This window comes from Gasterosteus aculeatus, chromosome Y (genome assembly GCF_964276395.1).
Source record: "Gasterosteus aculeatus chromosome Y, fGasAcu3.hap1.1, whole genome shotgun sequence".
In the NCBI taxonomy this organism is placed as follows: domain Eukaryota; kingdom Metazoa; phylum Chordata; class Actinopteri; order Perciformes; family Gasterosteidae; genus Gasterosteus; species Gasterosteus aculeatus.
In genome coordinates this window covers 2,840,848-2,862,240 of record NC_135709.1, presented here as the reverse complement: position 1 = coordinate 2,862,240, position 21,393 = coordinate 2,840,848, and the positions used below count along the sequence as shown (strand labels likewise).

The 21,393-nt window shown below is 51.2% G+C and overlaps 1 protein-coding gene across 7 annotated transcripts in view; it reads right to left on the bottom strand.

Annotated features, from left to right (window-relative positions):
- The window catches only part of LOC144382953 (zinc finger protein 423-like), an 87,890-nt gene that overhangs the window by 51,112 nt on the left and 15,385 nt on the right, over nucleotides 1-21,393 (bottom strand). For all 7 annotated transcript variants that reach the window (XM_078097279.1, XM_078097283.1, XM_078097280.1 and 4 more), the window contains one exon: nucleotides 16,638-16,823. In XM_078097279.1, the coding sequence (XP_077953405.1) occupies nucleotides 16,638-16,823 (186 nt within the window). The remainder of the gene's footprint in view (nucleotides 1-16,637; nucleotides 16,824-21,393) is intronic.

Here is a 21,393-nt window from a genome sequence, read left to right as displayed (position 1 = left end):
CCCCCCCCCCCCCCCCACCAGTCTACTTGCCCCCCGCCCACCGAAACCCAGTGGCTCCATGACACACACACACACACACACACACACACACACACACACACACACACACACAGAGGGAAATGGCATCAAAGAGGCAGAACTTTGGAGACTATTGTGTTGTTTGGACCAACTATTCTAAAGCTGAGGAGTCAAAGTTCACAGGCCTTTTTTAAAATGATATCTCTATATATACAATGTATATATATATCTATATAGATACATATTGCGTATGAGGTCGTACAAATGGCAAACTGATGGAGTAAACGACTCGATGGGCTGACATGGAACCAGCACTCGGGAAAATGAGTTCAATTAGTTCGCTCCGGATAACAGCGGCTGCTGAAAGCTTGAAATGTGAAGTATCTTCCGTGGATGTTGTGTTGTTCTCCCGTCTCTGCCTTTCATGTTCAAATCAAAGAGGAGCTCAGATGGTATAGTGGAAAAAAAAAAAAAGGGGTTTGGCTCCCAGTGCTGCCTACTTCCACATGCAGACAATTCAGAATGAACAAATAAGACCAAAAAAAAAAAAAATGAAACGATGACTCAAAAAAAAATCAGTTGAATTTCAAAATAAAGTAAAACATACCTTTAGAAAAAAAAAAAGATGGATTGGAGATTGGATGTTTAAATATTCTGGTATCAAAGGAATTATCAAAGGTTTTCTCATACCTTTCATCCTTACTTTTATCTAATTCAATATTCAAAATAAAAGACGCTCTTATTGGGAGGCACACAAACAACATGCAGGCAGGGATGTTGCGCCAAATACCAACAGTGGGCCGAAGTAACAGCATCAAGTTCACCTCGGCTACAACGGCCCATTTGCTCAAACTTGAATCCCCTCCTCCCGTCCTCCCCCCACACCTCCAACATCCCCCACCGCCCCTCCCTCTCCTCTCCACCTTTCTGTTTGGCCATGGGCCCAAACCTGCACCTTTCACAGCCGGACCCTCTCTGACCTCCTCTCCCTCCGTCCTGCTCTCGCTTCCTCCCTCCTTCCACGGTTCCCCGGGCCCCCTCCGATGGCCCCAGGCTGCTGCACACACACAGACACACACACAGCCCCAGACTCACCATAGGGGGGAGAAAAACAACTTCCACCCTTGGCTCTCCCTGGGCAGCCAGGCAAAAACTCTCGCTCTTATTTTTTTTTTCTCTCTCACACATAAACACAATTAAGAGGATAACTCGCCAAAACCAAATTAAATTTAAAGGAAACGAGGCGTTCCATACATCCGGCAGGTCGGAATAATAGCCGCCGCATCGCTTTTGGATTCGAGCGGAACGTGTCGGTGTTGAATTGCGCGCTCGCTATTTTTCGCTGCGCGCAGCTACAACCGAGAGGGTGTCGAAAAGGCGTCTCCGGCGCGACGTGTGCGGCGGGGAAACCAGAACAATAACGGTGACCACGGCCCGGGTACCGATCCCGCGCACAGGAGGAGAAGCTCACTCGTCCTCCGTCACACGGCAACACAGCGACACCTTTATGACATCTTCTGCCTGGTCTGATGTGGCGGCTACAACGCGGTACCACACACACACACAACGCCGCCGCCGGTTGTTCGCCGGGCAGAGCGGGTTCACACGTGTGCACGTCTGGCCCGCGGCTCAGAGGACCCAGAGTCCTCTGCTGCTGTCCTTGCAGGGACGCGAGGGAACACACACACACACACACACGTGCCGCGGCGAGGACAGACGAGAGAGGACGATACGGTCCACCGTGAGGCCCCGAGGACCCCGGCGGACGGACACACACACACACACACACACACAGACACACACACACACTAAGCAGGCTGTGGGGACCCTCACCTTCTGCCCTGGGAATGGGTCCGGCTGCTTGGGAAGCTTTTGGGCGCCAACTGCTCCATATGGGCAGTGTGTGTTTGTGTGTGTGAGTGTGTGAGTGGGTTCGAGGGCAGAAGGTTAGGGGCAGGGGGCTAAGAGTGGGGGGGGGGGGTGGGGGTGGGGGTGGGTGGACCGTGAGCCTGGCAGATGACGAGTTTGTCCCGAGCACACAGCATAACACACTGTATACAAACGCAACACACACACACACAAAGAACGCGCATGGGAGAGTAAGTCTTATGGAGACTTGGATCAACGGTGAAGGAGGAGGAACGAAGACCTCGGGAATGTTTGACTCAGGTGTCCGACGTCAATGGGACATTGACAACAACTGTCCTCACGTCCTTCTACTTGGTCAGACGAGGAACGCACACACATTATTTGAGTCGTAGGTATTTCAAACATGACATCGCACGCTGTCAACTAGATGAAACATCCTGTACAACGATAGTCAATGAACCTGTGTTGTCATGGTTTTATGTTGGGAAATTGGGAAGCATTGAGTGGAACTTTTCTATTGAACACTGATGATGATTTTGACTAACACAACATCTTTGAGCCAAATGCATATTTTGAAGCGAACATAAAAACCTTAACTAGTTCTCAAATGTAAGGATTTTGGGGGCAGATATTAAGTCTTCTGTGAAATTATATTGAATTAATTTGCAACCCCCCGACTGAACGAGCAACTTCTGCGAGAGTGTATTTTTCTCCATTTACTGACATTTTGGAAACAAAACGCTTAATCAATCTACTGAAACTAAAACCACGTTGATTTCTTCATGCAAATGTCAGCATTGCAAAGGACGATATACCAAATATTCAGAGCCAACTCAGGCGCATTTACCTGCATCGTAGACCGGCGCCACGTTGCGTTTCCACAGTAACACAAACACACAGCCCGGAGACGCGGGCAACGCACAGGCCCTCTGCCACACAAACACACACCATGTGGCAGAGGAGGGCCGGGGCATCTGCTTCCTCTTAACGCGCTTCCCTCGCCGCCTCGTCCTCCCGCTTTGCGCGCTCGCGCACATCTCACAGGGCCCCCCGATTCCTCTGCTTACCCCCCCCCCTCCTCCCCCGCTCCAGTCAAAACAGGGAGCACGGCACTGGCCGCGAGGGTTAGCGGTCCTGTGCGCCGCCGCCGCCCCCTCCCTCCCTCCCTCCCTCCATGCTGCCCGCCGTCCGTCTCGTCTGCTGTTTGTTCGCTCAGAAACGAGAACCAGCTGTCAGGCGAGAGTGTTAGATCAACAACAACACCGTGCCAACGCACACATTCGGCTTTGCCTGCCGATTGCCGGCGGGCCAAACGATGCCGATGGCGGACCGCCGCCGCCGCCGCTTGAGTCTCACGCCCGTGAACTGTGGCGCCGACGGTCGGCAGCGCTTCCAAGCGAGGAAATCTCACGGGGGGGGGGGGGTTCATCTTGCACCACGTCTGGCTTGCGATTGATCTACAGACGCAGCGACAATATCACGCGCGCACAAGGCCTCGTGCCCTCCCCTGTGTGTGTGCGCGTGTGCGCGGGACCTGTAAATAAGTGATGTGCGGCAGCTGGAGCTCGCCGTTCAAACCGCGAAACTCGCAGGTAAACAAGCGTGTTTTTTTTTTATCTCCGTTCCGGGCTGGATGTGTGAGAGGTCCTAATGGGGAGACGAGAGGGGGGAGACAGAGGGGCGATGTGGCTCATGGCGTCTCGTGGTGGGGGGAGGTGGGGGGCGGGGGGGGGGGGGTCCTTTGCCCCCCCCGGGGGAAGGCCGAGAGCAAGCTGCGAGAAGCGGGTACCTCCTGCACGCCGCTCCCCTTCCCTGCCTTCCCTTCTGGAGGACGGCCTCCCTAGTCACAGTTCCTGAGCCGCCCCCCCCCTTGAGCCCCCCATGAGAGGAATACGTGCACACACACACACACACACACACACACACACACTGAAGAGGAGTCCCCCAGGGGAGGAGCAGAGCAGAGCAGAACACCTGGACCTGCCATTAGTGACACACTGAGGGATTAGAGGCACAGACGGCAGGAGAGGTGGGGAGAGAATGCAACCTGGGACGCACACACACACACACACACACACACACACACACTCTGTTCAGAAAGTAATATCCATAAAGTTAAACATGCAACTCACACGCAGTAAATGGATGTTGCCACATGAACTTGAACTGAGATGAATCCACACGTTGTGCCCTGTGTGTGTGTGTGTGTGTGTGTGTGTGTCCCTTTATTACTGTGCGGCCTTGAGGCCGTTGACGCATTTTCTCAAATACAAGTGAATCTATTGGTAAAAAATAAAAACAGAAATGCCTGCCTACCTTTGGGTATCAAGCACATTATTCACAGAGGACCATACAGTCGTATCTGCACACACACACACACACACAGACACACACAGGGCTCAGCTTGGCGGATGTAGGTTGTAATTACTGGACCCCTGGCCTCCCTCCCTCCCTCCCCCTCCCCCTGTCTTTCTCCTCCCGTGCTCCGTCGACCTCTCCCCCCTTTGATCTGTTTCATGTCTACAGCTCACACAGACTCACCCATTCATTCACACACACACACACACACGCACACACACACACAACCTCTCTGTGGCTGTCACGGTGACTCCTTTGCTGACCTTGTGTTGGCTTTCGCATGTGTGGGTGGGGGAGATGTGTGCGAGGGAGGTAGACCTGATGGGACCCCAGAGTGGTTTTTTTGTTGAAATGACGCTGGTTTATCGCCGCTAAAAATCAATAATCTCCTACACCTTTAATGAGTCTTGAAATCCTATTTGCATCTTTTCGTAACACGTCAGGCTCAAAGCATGCGTTTGTGTACGCGTGTGTATGCGCGCACACACACACACACACACACACACAAGTGCTCGCCTCCCACCTGTCTTTCTCTTGACGTGACTGCACACAAACAAGGTCTACAAAACGGTGAAGATGCACCAACGCGAGGGAGCCACAGAAAGTCACACACCCGGGAAACACACACACACACACCGCACGGGGACACGCACACAGGGAGTGTCCGTGGCGGAGACACACACACACAGCCATGAACACACAGTTGTAGACATGCAGCTACACACACACACACAGTTGTAGACATGCAGCTGCACATACGCACACACATGCAGGACAATGTTGGAACATGTGAGCGAAGCAAACGCTACTTCTGCATTTCACACTCCCACACTCACTCTCTCTCGCACACACACACACACACACACACAGACAGACACACACAGACACACACACACACACACACACAGACAGACACACACAGACACACACACGTGGAATAGAGCGGTGGGAGCGGAGAAATGGAAATGCTCCTTTGACTGAGTGGCTCAGTGTGCTTTCATGCCTTTAGAGGGGACCCCCTAGCATCAGCATGGCTAATCTCCCCCCCTCCCTCACCCTCACCCCCACCCACGCATCCCTCCATCCTCCTCCAAGCTCTTTCTCTCTCCCCCCCTACACCTGCTCGCCCGCCCGCTCGCCACCCGCCCCTCCTCCATCCATCCATCCGTCTTTTTCGTGTCCCGATTGTCCCTCACCGGCAGATCGGATGTCGGGCGGTTGCATCGGATTCGAACACCTGCATGGCCGTCCCCCTCCGCCAGCTCCGTCTCCCCCCCCCCGTCATCACTCCCTCTATCGGTTACCCCCCCTCCCCTCCCCCCCTCCCCTCGAGCGGAGGAGCCAGCTAAAAGCACAAGCATGCCCCGAAATTAATTTAAGCGGAGGAATTAAATTAAAAGCAAAGCCTCGGGAGTTTTATTATGTACTAATGTTTGAACTGTTAACTCGGATTGTATTACTAAAATATGAATAATTAAGGACTGGTGCGGGCTTTTTTATTACAGCAGGAAAAAAAGAAGGGGAAAGGAAAAACAACTAGAGGGGATTGATTCGGTCTCCTGTATACGGCGGCTGCTCGCTACTTACTTTGTCACATGACTTCCTTTACGGCCTTCCTTTACCAGAGACAAAAAGGGTTTTTTAAACCACATATATGAAATAACGGCGCACGAGTTTCACGGGAAATATTTAAACTGGAAAACGGGACGCTGGTGCACTGTGTGGGAGTGTTTGTGTTCCCCTTTGCCTTCACAAGTGTGCAGCTGTTTGCCGTAAAAGTGTGTGTTTCTGCAGATGTCTTAATGGGAGCCGTGTGTGTGTTTTTTGCAATTTTTGCCACTTTTAAGGCGACACACACACACACACACACACACACACACTGTAAATCCCCCTCCAGTGTCCCACAGCCTTGTCTAGCTTTACTTACCTTTTCCTCATCCTTGGAGATTCTGTGTTTGTGTGTGTTATTATTCGTCTCCCCAACACGTCTGATGTGAAGCCCCCCTCCCCCCTTATCAGCCAGCCAGCCAGCAGCCCCCCCCCCACTGCAGCTGTCACTGCACCTCCCACCACGGACACTATTCTCCGAGGATGAACTTTCCAACACACACACACACACACATCTCAGGCAGTTCTTCACTCACATCGACGCACAAAATCATTTTATCTGCTCACTCGCAGGCCGCACAACCCCCCCCAACGCCCTCCCGGGAACAGAGAGAGAAGGGAGGCGGCGCTCCCCTCCAGCAGCACTGTGGAGGTGACCCACCCAGGGTCCTTGTTTTAAACCCCCTCGTCGGACACACACACACACACACACACACACACACACACACACACACACACACACACACACACACACACACACACACACACACACACACACACACACACACACACACACACACACACACACACAGTGTGGGCAAAGGGAAAGTGGAGACAGATAGACGGACGGAGGGAGGACGGACGGGTGCAGCGGCCATTGAAGCAACCCGTGCCGTGCAGTCTCCCCCCCCCCCGCTCCATCTTTTTATCCCCCATTGTTGTTGTTGTTGTTTGTGTTGTTGCGTTGAGTGCCCCGGCAGGCCTCGCTCCTGACTTATTTAGCAGTGGGTTTTTTTTTTTTTATCATATTTGAGCGGATTGGTTAATATTTCAAGACATCCCACTTTCCTCGAGCGAGAGAGACTGAGACAAAGAGTGAGAGAGAGAGAGAGAGAGGGAATAAGAGGGAGGAATTCTCTTGTTCCTTAACCCCAATTCTAGGATTCAAGCTGGGAAGCAGAAGCATGCATGATCACACACACACACACACACACACACACACACACATCACTCAGAAAACACACTGATGATCCATCTACAGCCATAAGTCCACTTTAAACACACGTTCATGGCACCATGTCTCCTCTTGACAAAATAGATGAAAGAAAAACAATGTTTCCATTTACGTTCACGTTCCCATACAACTGAAATCCATTCACATTTGCCTTTCAAGGGAAGCATGTTTTCTCCGAAATAAAGATTGCTGGTTTGAACACCCGGGGGAAAAAAAATAAAATAAAAAAGGACCGAAGAAAACTGGTTGGTTGGAGTGAAAACTGATTTGGGATTTGGGAATGAAATAAGAATCTGTTAATTGACAAAAAAAAAAGGCGTAAAGTAAGTCAACTCTGATGATTTGGTTTCACACGGGACCCCAAACAGCGGGCGCCGGGTGAGAGTCCTGCACTTGCCCATCACGCCATCCATCCCAAGCAATCCAGACTTGATCAGGGTGTAAAACAAAATGTGCACGACATCCAGATACTTTCCATTCAAAAACAAGCCACTTTTTAGTTTAATACTGAACTCGACAGCAGCACCGCCGCACGCCTCCTCCACACACACGCACACGCGCACACACACGCACGAGCAAAACTCGCACAAGAAATTTGCCGGCGCTCACGGCCCGTTTGACAAAGAGGGAGGGGAGGGGGGGGGGGAGAAAAGCACATTTACACACATGTATGTGAAGCACACAAAAACGCACACTTGACAATGGCCCTCCCCTGTGACTTCCCACAGTGCAGTGAATTCCAATCAGGCAGTAAGCAGGACAGCTATTTCAAGGGACAAAGGACAAGGAGCGAGGGTGGAAGGAGAGATGGAGGAGAGGAGGGGGGGGTGACAAAGGGTTCTGCTAGCACCCAGGGGAGAAGGCCCAGAGCAGCTGACGTCAGTGTGTGTGTGTGTGTGTGTGTGTGTGTGTGTGTGTGTGCGTGTTCCGCGTTGGGGGAAGGTGGGAGCGTGGGAGAGGGGCTGGCAGAGTTGGTCGTGCTTGCCGCCGCCCCCCCCCCGGGGAGCCCTCGAAGGCGGGGAGAGAATGCAGAGCAGAGCGAGGGAGCGAGGCCCCTCCCCCCCCCCCCGGCCCCCCACGGGGCCCGGACGGACAGGCTGCCGAGGACAGCCGCTCGCTTGCTGGACGCCGCGGTTAGTCGGCCAGTTGGTTGGAGTAGAAAAACACAGGAGGGTGGGGGGGGGGGGGCGCACGCTGCGAGTCAACTGTGCACACGCACGCACATATATGCATCGCACCCCCCCCCCCCTTTTTTTACTGCCTTTCCACTCTGAGGTCCGGCCCTTCGTTCCCTTCTAGCCTCCCCCCTCTCTCCCCTCTCTCCCTGGAGTTGTGCTTTTCTCTGACATTTGGCTGGACAAAGGCGAGTCACACCTGAGCGCTGGGTTAAAACTATTATAGGCCCTCTCCCTGTGGTACGCTGCCCTTTGCCACCGCTGTCTGTGACTGAAACAGTGTGTGTGTGTGTGCGTGCATGTGCCCAAAACACTTGAGTGTATCTTTGTGTAAAGATTCAGAATGCCGCAAGCTGTAATAGAAATTTCAATATGCTTGCCGTGCAGCTGGGCGCCCGGTGGAATTTGCCCAGTGTTCCACAATACGCATTGCGTTCATACACCCGCCCTTGACGGACAGGTGTTGAAAGATAACGGTCCCAGACGGGAGTCGTGTGCGTAAAAAACAATTTTTAACCAACAACTAAACAGACAAAAAGAGAAAACTCTGCCAACATAACGTGAAGCATCGAACAGGGTGTGTGTGTGTGGGAGAGAAAGAGAGAGTGGAATGACAGAGGGAGGGAGACAGACAGGGGGCTGCTTCGGGGCCAGACGCCACAGGGTGTGCGTGAGAGAGTGTGTGTGTGTGTGTGTGTGTCTGTGTGTGTGCGTCTTGGGAGCGCACAGTGGGGGAGTTTGGGGGCACGGAGGAAGGGATCAGAGCTTTGGGGCCAGCTCCACAGGGAACGGAGAAGATGGGGAGAGAATGGAGGGAGGCGGGGGAGGAGGGCGGGGGGGGTGAGAGGAAGGGATGTGGTCAGTTTTGAGTTTGAGAACTCAGCAGGGGAGGGGACAGCAAGGAGGGAAGGACGGGGGGAGGAGGGGGAGGAGGAGGCCGACATTGTGGTCTGTGTGCCGCGAGACGGATCGGGGAGAGGATGCGTGATTGGGGGGACACGGGGTTCGGGGGGTCCCTGGCGGGCGAGAGGAGGATGAGGATGAAGGAGGAGGAGGAGGAAGTGGACAGCGAATGAAAGGGGGGAGAGAGAGAGAGAGAGAGAGAGAGAGAGAGGGAGAGAGACGTGGTGTTTCAAGTGGACGGGAAGAGGGAAACAGAGAGCGAGGGGAAGAAAAGTCCCAGGTGTCAGCATGGGGGGGGGGGGGATGGGGGAGGGTGAGAGGTTGTGGGGGTCCTGATTGTTGGCAGGGGTGCAGGAATCCAAAGGAATGGCCTGTTCCTCATTATCCAGACAAACCCCCCACAGACACACACATGGCCCCGTGACGACTTTATCCTCACCCGCCCACACAAACACTGACATGAAAACACACACACACACACACGTGTAAATACACACATATACAATGACCTCAGACAGCAAAGCCGTCCTCCAGGACCAACGAGTCCACCACCTTCGATGTGTCACGGAATAAAATCCAGTTTCACCCGAGTTAAAAACAACGTTAATGGACAATTCAAGTGTTGTATTTTTTTTAAAAACTATATTTGAAAACACACGTCTGCAGCAGCTGCTGAAGGGATGCCGTTAATCACGCGATGCCTCCGAAAGCGTTGGCTGAACAGACGCCCGAAAAAGGAGACGACGCCCCGCGAACTACCTGAACGAGGTGGCCGGCGAGGACGAGCCGATCAGAGGGGAGAAAAGCCCGCCGTTGCACAGAAATAAAATCAATATATGGTCGGCTTTGGAACGCCGACGAGAGCCCGTCAGATCTGGGAGGTGTTTCTGCGCTGCGACGCGCGCAATTAGCCGGCGCAGCGGAGTCGCGTCGTTGGGGAGGAACTTTTTTGGAAACATCTTGTCGTGGTTGAAGACGACTCGACACGGCCACCGGCTGTTTTTGGATCCACCCCCAGTAGCTGTGAGGCCAATTGGGAAATGGAATCGTCAGAATTGAGACTAGTCTACGTGCGGAATCTTCCGCGGCGGGCTAATTGGCCAGCTAGCGTTAGCTGCATTTAGCGAGCCACGGAGTTGCAGGGCGGTAAATGCAAACAGTCAAGAGCGCAAAATCCCAAATCTAAAAAACAGTCCGACCCGGGGAGATGTTTGATTTATTCAAAATATATGTAAATGTGTATTTCTATAATCCGCCGCTGTAAATATTTGATCAATAAGCGCGCGCACGTTGACACGCAGGGAGAACCCTTTGGCGGAGGAATTCTAATGAACGTTCGGAGACAGACGCGGCGGCCTCCGTCGATACTTTACCCGGCGTGCTAAATCACACACACACACACACACACACACACAACGTACGTTTAGGATGCTTTCTGTCTGCGCGCACACACACACACACACACACATTCGCTCTGCACGAGATCCACGCGAGGACACTGGCAGAGGCCGAAAGTTGCATTTTTAAAATCGAGCGCTTCTTCTCCTCTCAGCAAAGTAGGAGGCTACGTGTCTTGTGTCCTTTGGCAAATTCTTCTTTTTCACTCTTGCATTAAGTCAGGAAAAAAAAAGGGGGGAAGAGAGTCAAGGGGGGAGAAGAGAGAGAGAGAGAACGTCCCTGCAGAGTCTTTCTCCCTTCCTGGAGCGAGCCGGGGGCCCCTGCGGCGCCGCCTGTGTAATTTCCAGTGGCAGTGAATACAGGTATTAATAAAAGCCCCATGGGGAAGAGCACACAATATAACCCTACATTTTCAGGCATTATGAAAGGACGCCCCCAGGGGTCCTCGGGCTCAAATTTTTCCTGAGATGCAGGCATTGTAGAAAAGACGCCCCCGGGGGAGGACCCCGCAATAGAAATCTGCTGAATTCAAAGCATTTCCAGAACCCTGGTGGGAGCCATTACTCCCACTGGTGGAGGAGAGATGTTTTTTTTTTTTTACCATCTCCCCCACAGCCCTCACCCCTTTTTTTTTTTTTTTTTTTTTAACAAACATGTGTTGCTGACATGTTGACAGATTGCTCAGTGAGGTGTTTAGGTGCATGCACAAGGCACGTCTGCTGAGACACTTCCTCCCTCCCTCCCTCCCTCCCTCCTTATTCTTCTCCCCTCTCTCTCTCTCCCCTTGCCAGTTCCCAAGTTCCATCCCTCCCTCCCTCCCTCCCTCCAACCGCAAACCTCTCAGCGCGCCCAAAACTGCTCCCATCCATATTTCATAAAGGAGAAACTAGGCTGAAAGAGAGAGACGGAGAGGATGGGAAGACTGGAGGCGAGGAGAGGGAGAGAAAAGGTAGAGAGAGGTGGGATGGGAGGAGGGGGGGGGGAGGTAGAAAGGACAACGGGTAAAAACCGAGAAGATAAAGAGAGACAAAGCGGGATCAAGGGAGGGGAACGGGGGGGGGGGGGGAGGAGGAGGAGGGAGAGAAACAGAGCGGGTGTGGAGAGTGGAGAGAACTCTGCGGTGAAAAATGAACCCTGTGATGAAAAATGACTGCACAACAACCCCCCCCTTCCCCGTGTCTCCCCCTCCCTCTCGGCATGCTGTAACCCCCCCCCCCCCCCTCTCCCCCCTCTGCCTCTCCTGCCCCCCCCCCCCGACCCCCCACCGGTGCCGGGCTCCGGCTGTCTCCCTGGAAAAACCTGAGCGGCAGCCAGCTGTGTCTGTGTGTGCGCTGTGCACTAGTGTGCCAAGGGCTTAGCACAGGAATCTTCGGGCCACCCCCGGGTAAAGAGACACATAGGGGAGGGCGGGGGGGGGGGGGGCAGGGAGGGGGCGGTGCATGGTTATGTGGAGGGCAAAATGGAGGGCCGGGGTAAGAAAGAAGAAAAATACAAAAAAAACAACAGGAGCAATAGACTGTGAAGGTCAACGGAGGTGAAAAAAAAGGAAAATTACAAACGAGAGAATCATATTGATGTCGTCGATTAAGCGGCAGGCCGGAGCGCAGGAGGCCGCGTGTGATTTTTCCTTCAGATGTCGACCCCTGCGACCTCTCGCGTTCCTCCGCTGCCTCTCTCGTAGAAAGTGATCTGTGGTTTTAATAAGAGCCTTGGCCTCACAGGACTCAGCTGCTATCCTGACGACAGACGCAGCGAGGTGTGTTTCTGGTGTGTGTGTGTGTGTGTGTGTGACAGCGGGTTGCAACAGACGGCAGGAGCTTAGCAGTGGGGAGATGCCCCCCGGGGGAGGCAAACCAGTCACCCAAGGGTCCCTGCAGGAACAGACGCTCTGTGTTTTTCCTCCTCTTCCCGGTTCCGTCTCCCTCACTTCCTCTCTGCACGTTTTACCTCCACCTCCCCCGCCGTGCTCCTCCTCCACCCGTCTACCTAGCAGGTCCCCAATCATTTTTACTTTCCCCCCCCTCAGTAATCTCTCCTCTCCGTCACAGAGAGGACGGAGAATAGACGAGAGTGCAGCTGTATGTCCTCAATTGACAGAGACCTCACAAGACACCTTTGGAAAAACACACACACACACACAAACACACACACGCACACCATCTGAGAAGCGGCTAGCTGGGTTGGTGGCTTGCTATTTGTCACTGACAGCGGCAGCACCCGCCCCCCCCCCACTGCCTTGACTGACAGCTCCCTCGTTTTACTTCCTGCCTACCTTCTCATCACTTCCCCCGGATCTTAAACACGCATTTCTTTTGTCTCCTCCTCGCGCGCTCCTACGGCATTAGATCGTTGACCCCGTAATAGTGTGTGTGTGTGTGTGTGTGTGTGTGTGTGTGTGTGTGTGTGTGTGTGTGTGTGTGTGATCATGTGGCACAGCAGGGCCAGAGAATGTTCTGCATTTGATCAGCAGGAGTTTTTTTTTTTGCACTCCTCCTTTCCTCAGGGAGCCTCTGCTCCACATTCTGACTCCTACTGACACTCCCCTCACACACACACACACACACACACACACACACTTGGTAAATGGATATTACGTTTTACATTTCTTTTGGAAAAAACCCACAGTTGTGCACCATGCATGGACGCCACAAACCGCACTGGCCCGATAACCCTGCGTTGTGATCAACAAGTCCGCGTTGAAATGACGCTGAATGACATTGCGACGCCTTTAATGGATTAAAGTTGTCGTGACTCAATCTCGCGGAAGGTGCCGTCTAGTGGGAAATTTGACGGCGGACCCATTAGGGTTTAATAATATTGGTAATAAAGAAGTTCATGTATAATTAAACAAGATGTATTCTTGTGTTTACGGTTCATATCGTCTTATGAAAGTAGTTTGGCAGAGTTTGCGCCGTCCACTGGTATTATAATGGACTCCTGCACTTGGTGAGGTCCCTGCTGTGTATTTATGCTACGTATACTGCTTAAAGGAGTTGTTGTGCCATTGTGGGTACTACTGTTGAGGCCGAAGGTTCACAGCAAGACACTTCTGTATACACACAAACACACAAACACACAGTGCGGATCTTAGCCGAGCTGTCACACCGGCTTAAAGCTGCAGTGGAACGGCATAGAAATGTTGCTGTAATTGAAGCGCACACTCTTTATCACACACACACACACACAACCGGCTGAGCAGCCGGGCTCATGCACGTTAATGTGGCACCACACGAACCAGATGTGCGGACTCCGGGTATTTGGGTGGCTGTACGCGCATTCGTGTGCCATTGATTCGTGCCTCTACGTGTGTTTTTTTTTTTTTTTTCCCAATTTCCACGCAAATTAATGGCGCCTCTTTATAGGCCTTCTGCTGGAGTGGCACTGAATTACTTGGCGCTTCACTCCTGCACCTGGGACCCATTCAATGTTATAGCCACAGCTAGCTGCTAACTCGGGACCCATTTGCTGCAACAGTATAATTAGCACTACGGACACGGGCGCCACTTCCGTGCATAATTTGACGGTGACCAGCATGGTTCTCAGGGCAGCACGCGGGGTCAGCAGACGTACACCACGACGCGGGAAGCTTCGAAAATGGCTGAAGGGCTAAATATCGGAAGGGTTTCTTGTGCAGCAGCAGCAGGCGGCGCTGCGCACTGTGGATACCAATGTGTGGAATGAAGGAGGACTCGGTTTGCACGCGGCTCCATCGCCTCAAAAAACGTCGATACGATCCAAACATTTTGGATCAAAGTTCTTATTGTAAGTTAACCCATAAATCACATAAAAAATCAGCCTAGGATGTTTTTGTCTTGTGTAACCTCAAGTTGCCTTTTGCAAGTAGAATGCTGCGTGTTGCGCACTGTTCCGTTTGTAATCAAGAAAAAGTAAAAGCTAAAATAATATGGAAGTAAATCTGTGTCATCGGATTTTGAAAGAAAAAGGTGATTGAATTTCTAGCACTGAATATTTATGCCGGATCCCAAACCCCATCACCGTTAGACATGATATGATCGTGCATGTAGACAGCATAACCTGCACGTACTGTCGGGGTTATGCGTCTGCACACGCTCCGCTAAAGCCGCTCCCCCCCCCCCCCCCCCCCCACTACGCTGCAGCGGCTCCTATGCTCTACAAGCGCGTTCCTAGTTTCAAAACTCCGCCAATCCCTCCTAATAGCTCGTGGAAGCATCCCAGCATCAGCTGTCTATTACTGAATCGTACAGACACAAACCACACTGATGGCATGAAGTTAAAGTTAAAACACTCAACGAAGCCCCGTTATTAACAGACATGGCTGAAATCCGGTCATCATAGTCGACAAGTTGTATTGGGGCGCTCGCTCCTTTTGCTTGACGCACGCTCCCGATCTTGAATCTAGAATCGATTGCTCTTCCTTGGGTTCCCGGATGTTGCGGTTCGAATTTTTTTGCATTGAATTTTTGCATTGAATTTTTGCATTGAATATTTTGCGGTTGAATTAATTGCGGTTGAATTTTTTGCAGTTGAATATTTTAACGTTGAAAAACATTCAGATACATGATTTCAATGCATAAATATTCAGTGCTAGAAATTAAATCATCGTTTTCTTTCGAAATCCGATGACACAGATTTACTTCCATAAAATAACCAGACATCCAGCTCAGGTGGCCGTGGTTAGTTTCCCTACGTGAAGGTGAGTCAAGTCTTCAAAGCGCCCAGTCGTGATTTCTGTGCATGACTTGGAATAATAATAATAATAATAATTGTAGATGGCGCCCAAGATGGCCGACTGTGAAGCGCGCATGCCGTCAAACTACAAAAAGCACAAACACATTACCTCTCTCTTGCAGATCCAGCATGGCGTGTGTTAATCCCCAGTGTGCTGTGTGTTTTTGTGTGTGTGTCTGTGTGCGCGGGCTTCAAATGCCCTTTTACTAAACTGGCTCCCAGGGGTCCCAACCAGAGAACTTCAAAGGATTCTTTAGCCCATGTGTTTTAATGCAGCCCTTCTCCTCAATAAGGATAGACGGATATATATATATACATACATATACACACACACAAACACGCATGCACGCACGTCCCGCTGAGCTGGGGGATTACTGTGCAATCTGAACCACTCAATCTCAAGGGAAAAACATGTTTTATCATTTCATTTCTTTCTTCCACGCCCCCCTTCTCCCCTTCTCCCTCCCTCCCTCCCTCCCCCGCCTCCCTTCCCTTTCTCACTCAGCAACATGTAGCCCTCCCCAGACTCCTGTGCTGAAATCACAGGCCACATCCCGTGCTGTGACAGCAGCCCTGCGCTTTTGGCGGCGTGATTTTCCTTTCCGAGCGTGGAGTGTGTGTGTGTCTCAACGTGACGCGGCATGCATTGTGTCTGCGGCTCAGTAGGAACGAAAAAAAAACACAAAAAAAAACCACACATAAATGCAAAGCATTAATGGGTTCCCGATTGAGGTTCACGTTATGTGCACAAAGTTCCAACGACTCCACTGGACTCTCACAGTGACGCGTGCAAACATCTGGCTGAGCGCGACCCAGCCGGGATCGGGTGTCGAGCCAGCGGGTGAGCGAGCGGCTCGCCGAGGCGGGGCGTCTCACCCGCGGCATTACACCGCCTCTGGAAACACCGTCCCCAGCAGTTTAACTAAAGCCCTCCACCCGCCCCCGTATGTCTTCATCCCCCCCTATCAGAAGTAAACACACACACACGCACACACGCTAAAGAGGCTGACTGCCTTGCAATAGCCAGGAAGAGTGTGTGTGTGTCTTTGGTTTAATCTGTAGGAACCAGATGCCCCCACCGTGTTTCTTTCAGCCCCTTCATTAATTACACGAGAACTAATAACAGCCATTATATGTGTGTGTGCGTGTGTGTGTGTGTGTGAGTCGGTCGGGGACACATGGGTTTAACTAAATCAAATAGCTAAAAGCTACTGGAACAGAGAGACTGAGTCACATAGAAGGCAATCGTATTGGTGATTTTGCAGCTCTCACTGTCCACCAGCCTGCGTCTTTAAACCCCCCCCCGGTGTCTGAATCACAGTGCGAACGCACAAAGTGCGCGCGAGCGCTGGCGTTTCTCTCACCGGCCGGGCAGTGGTTGGTTCTGTGCTCGGTGAGCTCGGCCAGGCAGTCGAAGTCGTGCTGACAGTTGTCGCAGGTGAAGATGGACTCGTCGTCGAGGTCGTCGTCGTGATCCTCGGCTTCCCCGTCCTCGCCGCCGGCCCGGTGACCGTCTTTGGGGTCCGTGTCTCGGTCACACGCCGGGACTTCTGAGGGGACACACACACACACACACACACATATAACCATGAGTTAAAAAGCTCACATATTCATGTTCGTTGAACGAGGGATGTTTCCTTTTAATTCTTCATAAGTGTGTGTGTGTGTGTGTGTGTCTGTGTGTGTGTGCGTGTCCTGGTAGCAGACAGGCACAGCAGAGAGGGGGACCAGAGGAAGGCTGCGTCGGCCCAATCCTCACTGCTCCATTGTGTGTCCATTTTCACACCTTATTATCACATTATAAACGCCGAGGATCCGAAGAGGGTTGACACCGAAGACGCCGGCTCCTCTGGCGTCGGCCTCAAATGATTGAAGCTCACAGGGAGACGCCCACGAAGCCCGTCGCACCAGTCAAAAGAATATTATATTAATTATATATAATTATAAGAATGAGATTCAGCTTGTTAACTTAAAATATTAAAAAAAATATATATATATATATATATATATTTAATATATTATTTTAAAAATATTTTATTCTGGTCTCATTTTTTTAAGTGGTTGTGATTTATCAAATGATAATAATTTCAGGTGAGCTTGTTTATCTGTTGAAGGTACTGTGAGCAGTTATTATACTCCAGATGAATACGGTTCACCGGAGCACAACATCCCCACCAGCAGGATTTATAGACGTTTTTGCACTGTGATTGGTTCGCTATTGACCAAAAGCAGCAGGTTGTCCTCACGTTTACACCTTGTGCTGGGGTTGATTTGGAAAATCCACAGATAACGTCCCCGCCTCTTGTCTGGCATCCCCAGACTAATAAACGTTTAACTCACTGGAGTCAAAAGCTCGGTCATTAAGTTGGAAGCGCCGACCATTACAGGAAATCAATAACCTACATTACTTTTAATGAAAAATACTTGAGAGTGCAGTTAAGCGTCAAAAGAAAGCGTTGAGCTGTAATTCACTTCCGGCCGTTAGGAGCCACCAACTTCCTTTCATTTTTTTTTCCCGGTCCAATAAAACAAAAAGAAGAACAGCAGCTCGGTCCATTTTGCTTCAGAGAGAAAGTGCGTCGGCGAGCGAAAGTCGAGGCAGATTAGAGCGAGGAAGCACCGGCTGCACGTCGTTCAGATGCATTGTGGGAAAGGCGTGCGACGGGAGAGAGAGAGAGAGAGGAGAACAGTAGTGGAGGGCGAGGAAGGAGGGATGGAGGAAGGGACGGGAAAGAGGAGGGATGGGAGGTTGTCGGCCATCTGTCCAGTGGTGAGAGCGCCGTCTGGCCCGGGAGAGAAAGAGGGAGAAAACACACACACACACACACACACACACACACACACACACACACACACACGCACACACACACGCCTACAAATCTGCACCAACACGTGTGCACGTAAGGATGTGCCCGTTGTTTTGTTGCATATCACACAGTATGTGTGATGAGAAGTAAATCCAGATGTTCCACAGGGGGCTTCACCATATTTAAACACACATGAGGCCGTTGACCACATTTGTCAAACTCGCCGTGAATAGAAGTATTTCGAACGAATACTTTTCCACCGCTGTGTCACGTCATATATTACATTCTTATTTTTCAACTTTTAAAATGGAGAAACTTCCTGATGTCGGGTCTCACAAGTACTTGGAAGTGCAGTTATTTTTGTAAGATGCAATTGCAAAACAACGTGTGTCTCAGTGTGCGATTATTTCCAACGTGGCTTAAGATAAAACCTTTAAAAAAATATATGTATTTTCTTTTCTTGGTTTCCTTGAAAAGACACGCACGCAACATTGCCCCACGCGCACACAAACGTGGACACGCAGACTCTCTCCCCCCCCGGGGTGCCGTGATCGGCCAGAGGTGAGGGCAGTGCCAACTGAACAGCATGCCAACACAACCTGCTGTCATGGCAACAGAGGGAGGAGCCAGATGAGACCTCTCCATCTTGCGCCCCCCCCCCCCCTCTGTACTCGTCTCCCTCTCTCGTCTCCCCGTTGTCCCGTTTGGTCATCAGCCCTTAATGTGCGGCGGGATGGAGAGAGAGAGAGAGAGAGACGGGTGAGAAGGGAGTCAGATGAAAGGGATGGAAGAGGCCGATGAACAGGACCGTTACGTGCAACCGAAGGCTGCATCCCAAATGTTGCACCAGATATATTTGTTTGTTGGGTAAGCGTTTGAAAAGGAGAACGCGTGCAGCAAATGGGCCAGATATACGTTCATGAATCGATCTTTCCCGCTCGTCTATCTCGTATTTTTCACAGAAATCCTTCACACCTCCGTTCTCTTTTCTGTGTGCACCACCCCGCCCCCACCCAACCACAGCAGAAAGAAGCAGCAGGCCTACTTAATGAAGTCAGGCATGTCCCATGGGCGCTAGGGTGCGGAGGGGCGTGTGTGTGTGGTAATGTGTGTGTGTGTGTGCATGCATGAGATATTGATGGTGGTCCCTAGCAAATAGCAGTGTGTGCACCAGCCTCTCTTTAACACACACACACACACACACACACACGTGCACCCTTCAGCAGGATGCATCTATAGTCCTGTATACACATATGAACACACGCGCACATGCACACACACACACACACACACACGCTCTGCAGAGAAGCATTATCTCTGAGTCACAGACTGTCCCTCTGCCAGGAATAACTACACACTCTCTCTCACCCTCACACACACACACACACACACACACACACAAACGCTTTCAATCCAGACAGCCCGTTGTATTCTTACGTCACCTACTGCCACACACACAAATTAAAATCAAAATAAGAACCCTAAATCATATGCGGCCGATGAACAACAGCAAATATGAAAGACACTAATTTCCCCTGTAAATGGAAATCAAAGCACGTTGAATGTCTTGCATGCATGTGTTTCAGATCAGAGCCCCGCTGATTTTTACTCTCGCCATGTAATGAGGGACCGAATCGCACCGTGAACGCAAGGATATTAACTGGCAGTTAGGACAGACAACCAGCAGCCTGCAGGTTGGAATCACCGAGTGCATCACTTCTAATCCCCCCCCCCCCAGATTAGACGTGTGCAACAGCCACAATCACTGGTCAATGCATATTTAGTCAAATAATATTCCGGCATATTTTGCGACAAACAAATTCCGTACGCAGGACTTTGTTTATGACAGCCAGCAGCATTGGCCGAGGATGTGGAGGACAGATGTTTTTTTTCTTTACACCTCGCGTCTCCAGAGGAACAATAATAAGCAGGAAATCGTTGGCTGTGGCCACCGGCCTCCGTAACCCGAGGACAACAGGCTGTTTATTAACAGGTACAAATATAAAAATAAATGGATACCTCAGGAATAATGAGGTCATTTTGCATGTCTGCAGGAAAGATGTGTGCAGGTGGCGTGTGTGTGTGTGTGTGTGTGTAAGCACCCTGGGTAATTAGATAAAAGAGAAGTGAATTAGCGGAGTCCACAGTGCAGAATGATGTTACACAGCCTAACTGAGACCCACTAATCACCACTCGTTAGGCTCACCGAGGAGTCTGTGTGTGTGTGTGTGTGTGTGTGTGTGTGTGTGTGTGTGTGTGTGCGTAAGGTGAGGTTCTTGTGCGTTTATAGCACTGGTGGGTATTGTGTCTTTTCTCATCACAATGAGTTCATTGAAGTGACAACGGCGCTAAATGATAATATGCCTTAAACCCACTGGATGGAGACGAGCTTCGCACCCCCAAAAACAGATGTGAAATATATAAATATATATATATATATATATTCATAGTGTGATTTTCAATTCATAACTTAATGTTTTAATTGAACTTTAACGTCTTTTAATATCACAGACATTTAATACAATGAGGTCAATCATTATGGACGCAGAGACACGAAATCAGGCCCTCGTACATTTCAATTAAACGTACAGTGACGCCCCGATTACGGTCCCGCTCATTGTCCTCGGCCCGGGTCCACCGCAACGGTCCGGGTCCTCCCAGCAAGGGGGGCTCGCTGCACACGGCGCAGACGCATCATCCGACAGTCACACTCTGATTTCACGGCAAAAAAATGTGAATAAATCAAACGCACACCGTCAGCACGAGGGAACCGGGAAACTAATGAACACTGGAAAACGTTCCTGAACTGCCCCTGGGTGATAGAAGTGCACAGACAGAAGACTGCCACGGCTTTTTGGGGGGGTAGTAAAACATGCTGTAGCGCTTGTAATTCAAGTGTTACATTTGGCAGCTTGCTTCTTATCGGCCTGTCTGGGACGCACTCGGCAGCTCAGAGAGAGACGTATATCCGTTAGCCAGGCGTGAATAAAACACACATCTATGTCGGCGTAAAGGAGGAATCAAAAAGGTGTAGAGGGTGGGGGGGGGAGAAAAACTTGTGTGTGCAGCTTCCAGCAGAATGCTTAGAAAACCAAACAGTCCCGACGGGGAAGGCTTTTCGCTCTGCTCCACGCCGCGCCGCCAACTGGACCAGGACCCACAGGCACCTCACAGATCAGACCGGGCCCCCGCAGCGCAGGACGCCCGTGCAGCATCGTCGCACCGCTCACACAAAACGTGTGTTAAATGTGTTATTTGTAAAAAAAAAAAAACAGTGTTGCGTTAGGGTGGCTAAATCGAAGAGGCCGTCTCC